The sequence below is a fragment of the Salminus brasiliensis genome, chromosome 3 (genome assembly GCF_030463535.1).
Source record: "Salminus brasiliensis chromosome 3, fSalBra1.hap2, whole genome shotgun sequence".
In the NCBI taxonomy this organism is placed as follows: domain Eukaryota; kingdom Metazoa; phylum Chordata; class Actinopteri; order Characiformes; family Bryconidae; genus Salminus; species Salminus brasiliensis.
In genome coordinates this window covers 1,246,549-1,254,710 of record NC_132880.1, presented here as the reverse complement: position 1 = coordinate 1,254,710, position 8,162 = coordinate 1,246,549, and the positions used below count along the sequence as shown (strand labels likewise).

Here is an 8,162-nt window from a genome sequence, read left to right as displayed (position 1 = left end):
CACACTGTTACACCACTGACTCCTAACACACTCCACACTGTTACATCACTGACCCCTAACTAACACACTCCACACACTGTTACACCACCGACCCCTAACACACACTCCACACACTGTTACACCACTGACCCCTAACACACACTCCACACACTGTTACACCACTGACCCCTAACACACTCCACACACTGTTACACCACTGACCCCTAACACACACTCCACACACTGTTACACCACTGACCCCTAACACACTCCACACTGTTACACCACTGACTCCTAACACACTCCACACTGTTACATCACTGACCCCTAACTAACACACTCCACACACTGTTACACCACCGACCCCTAACACACACTCCACACACTGTTACACCACTGACCCCTAACACACACTCCACACACTGTTACACCACTGACCCCTAACACACTCCACACACCGTTACACCACTGACTCCTAACACACACTCCACACACTGTTACACCACTGACCCCTAACACACTCCACATAATAATTATGAATTAATATGTTGTAATATGTGTTATAAACTGGACAATGATATTTATTAAATAGTTTATTACAAATGTATTAAATAAATAGTTAATAATTATTATTATTTTGGCCAAAATGAAACGTCAGAGATGTCTGAATGTCAGATGTTGAAGAAGAATGTGTAAAACAGAGCAATTCGAGCCTTATTCCAGGACAACTACATTTCCCATAATTCCGCAGCGCTGTAGTAATATCCGGGTCCAGCCTGGTCAGACAGGGGCGCTGAGAGCAGCAGCAGCTTAAAAAGTGTGATCTGTGTTTCTGAAATGACGAGTAAAGGCAGGAGTCAGGCGGCGGGGCTGCTCCCCCCTGTGTGGAGAGGGTGTAACCTCCTGATGTCGGCGTTTTTCGCTTTAGCAGCTTACGTTCAGGCAAGTGCTCATTTCCCCTTCTCCACCTAAACATGTGACCAGCAGCTCCAGCTCCGGCCAACGTCTGCAGATCTGCAGATCTGGAGATCTGGACATTCACATGTAGGCTTATTTAGGCTGTTTTAAGGACCCTGCAGCTAACAGTGCCTTCCCTTCTCTGTCCCAGATTAATGACCCAGACGCTGGACTGTGGATGGTATGCTTGCCTACCCCCTATAATACACACTGGGCTTGTATTTTGCGCTTGATCTTGAGGAAGGATGCATGCTTGTATACTTTGAGAACACTGCAGATACTTTGTGCATTTTAATAATAATTATAATTTAATAAAGCTACAGTACATGCAGTGATCATAGATGCACTTTTCATATTTGATGCCAAAGTACATCATACTTCCATGGTGGATTAATTTACCATATATATATGTGTGTGTGTGTGTGTGTGTGTGTGTGTGTGTGTGTGTGTGTGTGTGTGTACAGGTGGGATATGCCATCCCAGCAGGGCTGTGCTTTTTAATCAGCTGTCATCCTCAAATAACAGGTAAAGCTATAAACGCACAATGCTCCCATCTAGTGGACAGGCCTGGTCATTGCAGCCAGCAGTGTTGATGCATGTGTTAAAGAGAGTTTCAGGAGTTTCAACTATTAATAAAAATTGGTTCATAATTCAGTGCTTATAATATACATATTTACTCAAAGTGGGTTTGGTGTGAAGTGGAGTATTATTAGAGAAACCTGCCAACAAAGATTTCTGAACAGTGGTGGTGAATGAAACCGGGTGTTGGTCACTATGACTACAACACAGATATACCAGTTTTATTTACTATCCGAACCCACCAGTGAAGCTAAACGTGTCTTCTGAGTTTTATATGTGAAGGTCGATGATGGTAAAATGCAAGTTTACTTTAGGGACTATGTGTTGCCTAATGACTCCCTCGATGTATCCCTCCCTTGCAATAGTGGAACCATTTCTGGTGCAGTATAGAACCTCTGCCTTTGTAAAAGAACCATTGAGGAACTTGTTTTATCCTCTTTTTATATCAAAAATAAACGTAATCCCCTTGATTTCAGAAGAAACACTGAATGAGCAGGTGTCCCAATACTTTTGTCCATTCACTGTCTATATATAGGTATATGTATGAATTTCCCACGCCTGGTTTTGTGCCGCAGAGACGCGTCCATGGAGGAGAATCGCTGATTTACACGTGATGATGGCCTCGGGGTTTGGCTGTATGTTGGGATGGACTCTCTATAACGAAGGCGTCAAACACATCTTCCAGCAGGAGGAAGGGAGGTAATCCACGTTACCATGGAAATCCATTGATGTGAGAAAGGGTTTACAAGGAGTGATGCTAAGCTAACGGTGCTAACAAACCCTGGACTTTACAAGCAAATACGTAAAGATGTTGGTGTGTATTTGCAGAGATGAGATTGGTGACAGTCCAATTCAGTTGTTGGTTAGCAACGTTAGCTTAGCATCTACCTCTGTAAACTAAAGAAGCACATTCAGATTCCAAACAGCTGTGGTCTGATTGACCGTTTCTGCGGTCAGTGATAAATCATGCAGGTTTGATTTTCAACCGGACTGCTCCTTTAAGTGACCTTTCTCTGACCCTTTAATAAGCCCTGTCTGTCGCTGGTGTCCTTCCACCCTCTGCAGGGAGTTCTGTGGCCTGATGCTGACGGTGCTGTGGCTGCTGCTGGGTCGACACTCGGGCCGGTGGGTCCTCGCGTTCCCTCTCATCAGGAGGGGTTCCTTACTTGTTCTTTAGTAAAGGCAGGGCTGCTTTACCACCTCATTCAGATCTGGCTTGTTTGTCACCGCAGGAGTGGTGTTGGTGTTCTGAGGGTCTGCACGGCTGCTGGCATCACTGTGTTCCCCGTCGTGGCCTGGGCCTACTACTACATCCACTCAGAGCTGAGAGCAGACTGGCCTTCACACTGCACCACCGCGCTGTAGCCATCCGGCCTGCTCACAGCTCCGTAATACAGGACACAGCCTGGAGCCCGGGTCCAGCGTATGAGGGTCCTGATGTGTCCGTGATATTTCACTCTGATTTAAAGGAACGGTTCCCCAAATATATAATGTACGCATCTATACACTAAACACTACGCAGATATAGTTCTGAAAAAGGGGAGACAGTGTCAGTTCGATTTTTGATGAACTGTTCCTGTTACTGTGCCGTGATGTGAGGTCATTATATGAAGCTATGAGGGAAACACACACTGCCTAGCAAGTATTACTTTATGCTAAATCACTACTGTAAATATGAATCGTTGAATGAATGAATAAATAAATAAATACATAAATTCACATATAAATTCATACTATATATATATATATATATAACCCAGCATTGTTCCCGGGGGTACTAGCAAAGCTAGACCTCTGGATTAGAATGGAAAGTATTTGTATATTTAGTAGCATATATATATATATATATATATATATATATATGCAAATACAATACAAATGTATTATTTATATATATTCATGTATATATGAAGAAATAAATTCATATACATACATATATAGAGATATATAGAATATATAACACATACATACATATATATATATATATATATATATATATATGAAGAAATAAATTCATATACTATATATATAGTGGATGGATTAGACTGGAGGTTATTTATATAGAAACTCTAGTTATTTAGGAGCATATATATGTGTATATATATCAAATCAAATCAAATTTTATTTGTCACATACATAGTCATACACAGTATAACTTGCAGTGAAATGCTTTTTTGACAAGTTATACTGTGTATGACTATGTATGTGACAAATAAAATTTGATTTGATTTGATATATATACACATATATATGCTCCTAAATAACTAGAGTTTCTATATAAATAACCTCCAGTCTAATCCATCCACTATATTTATAGTATATGAATTTATTTCTTCATATATATATATATATATATATATATATATATATATGTATGTATGTGTTATATATATATATATATATATATATATATATATATAGAGAGAGAGAGAGAGAGAGAGAGTGCGAGAGAGACAGACAGAAGCAGTACTGGTCAGAAGTTTGGATACCCCATGTTGATTGTGTGCTCATCATCATCATCATCATCTTAACACAATGTGATCCAAATGCTAGGGTGACCAAGTCACTTAAGTTAAAAAATAAACTGAATCCACACTGTGTCCAAATGTTTGTGGACACCCCTTCTAATGACTACATTCAGCTACTTTAAGTTGCACCCATTGCTGACTCAGATGTGCAAATCCACACACAGCTTGTCTGGTATTGCCAATAGAATAGGACCATCTGGAGCAGATCAACATCATGACCCTATTGGCTCCATGCTGCCTAATAATGCCAGGCGTGGGCTAGAGGGGTATAAAGCCCCCCAGCATTGAGGAGCTGTGGAGCAGTGGAGGAGCTGTGTTCTCTGCTTCTGGGATGAGTTGGAGAGTTGAGGATGATGAGGTTGGACCTGACGAACGCTCCTGTCGCTGAATGCAATCAAATCCTCACAGCAATGCTCTTCTTCAAAATCTAGTAGAAAGTCTTCTTCTCTGGACAGTAGAGACAGTTACTCCAACAGAAGCAGGATCAGCTCTTCTAATCCTCCTGATTCCAGAGGAAACTCTGAATAAGCAGGTGTCCCAATACTTTTGTCCAAATACTGTCTGTCTGTACGGCGTCCTGAAGGAGGCAAAACAGTTGCTGTTCCCTGACCGACCGCTAGAGGCGCACACGAGCTGCACACGAGAAGCGGAGGGACTTCATTCATTTTTGCCTTTAAAATGTCTTGTCGTTTTAATTAAAGTGGCTGTAGCTGTGATTATGTGAGGCTTTAATGAGCCACGTGTGTTTGATATTTTATATTTGACAAAGTTTGAATCCTTTAAATTAAATTTAAATTAAGTTTGAATTTTAAACCGGCACGAGCACAGACGCCACATTCGGCAAGATGGCGGCCTCCATAGCGAACTTGCTAAAGCCGTGGACTCCGAGGTTCGTAACCCCGATTTTTACCGGTTTGGTCAAAATCTCCGGGCTTTATTCGGGAGTGGGAGCACGGGCGAGCATTTCAGCTTTGATTCAGTGAAAATACTGATCTTAATTTTGACCGTAAACTAGTGTTTATAGGCTGCTCGTAGCCTCGTGTCCTACAGACCCTCCTCACCTTCCCTGAGCTGAGCAGGGATGGGGTTTACAGTAGTGGTGCTGGCAGAGCTTCATTAGCATTAATAATAACGTTGTTATTCTATAACTGTATTACTATTACAGTAGGAAGTGACAGACAGACGTACAGGAATTTGTATATACAGAATTTCATATATAAATATGTATAGATATACAGACAGGCAAATATTCAGATGGCTATATAGACTGTTGGGCAGATACATTAATGTATAGACAGGTAGATAGTCATAGATGGTCAGATATACGGGCAGTCAGATAGGGTTGACCTCTGACCTCTGATCTTTACTCAGGCTGAGTTTAGTGAGGTGGGCTCGCTATAACCCCTACTACCTGGAGCCGGAGCCCTGTAAGGATGTGTATATGATCCCCGAGTCGGAGCTGACCCCAGAGCAGAAACAGGAAAAAGAGCTGAAAACCATCCGGCCAATCAAAGCAGCACCGCCCAGCATCACCAGCTCACCCTTTGATGACCCGCTCATCAGGTAAGCCCACCACTGTTCTTTCTTCTTATGATGCACGGTCTGGTTGGTCTCCCTTTGCCTTTCTTATTTGATAAAGTTAAAGTAAAGGGATCCTCGTCGCCCCCTACGCTTCCTGCAGTGTACTGCGCTCTGTCAGGATGACGGTACCTGTGCACAGCCCTTATTCAATTATTCTAAGAGTTTGGTCTGATGCTAGTTTTCCAATCCTGTCCCTCAACAGCAAGTTCATCAACATGATGATGCAAGATGGCAAAAAATATCTGGCCAAGGAAATCATGATGAAGGTGAGAACCGAGCAGTTCTTCTTCTCCTCTTCTTCTTCTGATTGATTGATTGATTGATTCCAGTCTTTACCTGCGTGTCTTCCTTCCATTCAGACTCTGGAGGCAATAAAGCGGACACAGGTGGAGAAATACCACCGAGCTCCAGCGGCAACGAAGGAGGAGATCGAGTGCGACCCGTACACCATCTTCCACCAGGCCTTAGAAAACTGCAAACCAGTAATCGGCCTGGCCAACATTCAGAGAGGAGGAAGGAACTACCAGGTTTGTGCGCTGCACCTCTCATCACTGAGCAGTGGGAGGGACAGGTAGAGCTAGGAGTCTGTGTTTGTCCAGGCAGGTGCTCGAACCCTGTAACGGAGGTATCGCTGTTCATCCCTCAGGTCCCCGTCCCACTGACGGACAACCGGCGGCGTTTCCTGGCCATGAAGTGGATCATCACGGAATGTCGGGACAAAAAGCACCGCCGCACGCACATGTACGAAAAGCTCTCCCAGGAACTGCTGAGCGCTTTCGTCAACGATGGGAACGTCATCAAGCGCAAACAAGACCTTCACAAGATGGCCGAGGCCAACAGAGCGTACGCTCACTACCGCTGGTGGTAGAGTAGGAGGCGTGCGGACCCGTGGTTGCTCTGTGCTGACTCTTGTGTTGGCGGACTGTCGGAGAATGATCGTCAGCGGATCAACGTTAAGACTGATGGCTTTGTCAACTGACGGGACAAGCGTCACTAGCGAGCTTTCTCAGTTAACCAGATCCTTTAAGCCTCAACTCTGACCAGCAGAGGAGCTGACATGCATTCCCATTGGCCAGTTGTGGCTTAGGGTCTCCAGCTAACTGAGAAATCCCTTGTTCTGTAGTTAGGAGAAGAGGACGAGAGGACTAGGCGAGCTAATTGGTTCTTTTGCAGGTAACATCAAGGTGAACTTTATGGAAGACCATCAACCATCAACCCCACTACTTTGGCTGGAACCTCCTTCTTAAAGATCTTCAAGGAATCCCTGAGATCTTTCTGGAACTCTTACGATCACTGAGGACTCCTCGAGGTTCCTCAAACTCCTGTGCAGTGTACGTTAATATACGTGTTTGTGTTTTATTTGAAGTCAAATAAATGTTAACTGATTCACGTTACTGTAGTTGATCGTTTTTATTGTGTAGGTCTTCCTTGTGCCTCCAAAATGACTCTGATCTAAGGCTGGGCGATTATGGTAAAAATACTATATCATGATATTTAAAGACTTTTTTATTTATATTTATCACAATACATTAGAGCTGGATGAAATGGGAAAATGTAACATCATGATATTTAAAGATATTTTTATTATGTTTGATATTTATCGCAATATTTTGTTACGTAGACAAAGTGCAACAGCGTAACTGCTATCCAAATACTTTTACTCAAAATATGCTGAATTAAATAAGACTGAGCACACTCTTTGTATTGAAACGTGTAGATGATGACGTGATGATATCCACAATACACTCATTTAAGCATTTAGTTTACCATGATAAAATGTATCACCATACAATAAAATATTGTCATGTTGCCCAGCTCTACGATACATCAGTAGCGACAGATTCTTAAAACCTACCATTCAGATCCTCTCTCGTACGGAATACACTGCTGCTCTTCATCTAATGAACCTTTCAGTCTAATCACACTGTTAGTAATGAAACCTGCAGCTGATCAGTGTTTATTAAGCTCCAACAGTCTCCTCCATATGATTAGAGAAGCTTACTGTCATCACGATACGATAAAACATCATATTGCCCAGCTCTACTCTGACCCGTCAAGGCATGGACTCCACAAGACCTCCGAAGGGACCCTGTGGAATCTGGAACATTAGGACCAATGTATGCAGCAGATCCTTTAAGTCCTGCAAGTTGTAGGGTGGAACCTCCCTGGATTGGACATGAATTGTCCAGCACATTGAATCAGGACTTTGAAAGCCAAGACAACACCTTGAACTCTTTGTTCCTGAGGTGTCCCTGGTCTGGAGTAATGTTTAGGTAGGTGGTACGTCTACAACATCTACAGGAATGTGTACCAGGAGCCACGATTTCCTAGCAAAACACTGCTCGGAGCTTTATGCTGCCTCTGGAGACCTTTTTTTGTAATGTGTCCTGGTGTCAGAAGACAGGACTCCTTTGGACTGGGCCTCCTTCAGACCAGGTCTCCTTCTTCCATTGTTTCATTGCCCAGCTGTGTTGCCCATGTGGCAAATGTAGGTGCCTTTGGTGGTGGACAGGCGTTAGCATGGGCTCTCTTACTGTT

The 8,162-nt window shown here is 43.0% G+C and overlaps 2 protein-coding genes across 2 annotated transcripts; both read left to right on the top strand.

Moving 5' to 3' along the window:
• The first annotated feature begins 776 nt into the window (after positions 1-776).
• tmem220 (transmembrane protein 220) lies at positions 777-3,230 on the top strand. Its single transcript, XM_072674511.1, has 6 exons — positions 777-921; positions 1,088-1,117; positions 1,401-1,461; positions 2,091-2,214; positions 2,581-2,640; positions 2,748-3,230. The coding sequence occupies exons 1-6, from the start codon at positions 817-819 to the stop codon at positions 2,878-2,880; spliced, it is 513 nt and encodes a 170-aa protein (XP_072530612.1). The 5' UTR covers positions 777-816; the 3' UTR covers positions 2,881-3,230.
• A 1,515-nt stretch (positions 3,231-4,745) lies between these two features.
• mrps7 (mitochondrial ribosomal protein S7) lies at positions 4,746-7,004 on the top strand. Its single transcript, XM_072674510.1, has 5 exons — positions 4,746-4,932; positions 5,415-5,606; positions 5,827-5,890; positions 5,984-6,151; positions 6,271-7,004. Exons 1-5 carry the CDS (start codon positions 4,889-4,891, stop codon positions 6,490-6,492), a joined length of 690 nt encoding a protein of 229 aa, XP_072530611.1. The 5' UTR covers positions 4,746-4,888; the 3' UTR covers positions 6,493-7,004.
• The last annotated feature ends 1,158 nt before the right edge of the window (positions 7,005-8,162 follow it).

Coding starts and splice junctions, on each gene's coding strand:
- tmem220 (XM_072674511.1), top strand. CDS start 817: ATGACGAGTAAAGGCAGGAGTCAGGCGGCGGGGCTGCTCCCCCCTGTG. Junction 1,118..1,400: donor CAGACGCTGGACTGTGGATG/GTATGCTTGCCT, acceptor GTGTGTGTACAG/GTGGGATATGCCATCCCAGC. Junction 2,215..2,580: donor TTCCAGCAGGAGGAAGGGAG/GTAATCCACGTT, acceptor CACCCTCTGCAG/GGAGTTCTGTGGCCTGATGC.
- mrps7 (XM_072674510.1), top strand. CDS start 4,889: ATGGCGGCCTCCATAGCGAACTTGCTAAAGCCGTGGACTCCGAG. Junction 4,933..5,414: donor CTAAAGCCGTGGACTCCGAG/GTTCGTAACCCC, acceptor ATCTTTACTCAG/GCTGAGTTTAGTGAGGTGGG. Junction 6,152..6,270: donor GAGGAGGAAGGAACTACCAG/GTTTGTGCGCTG, acceptor TTCATCCCTCAG/GTCCCCGTCCCACTGACGGA.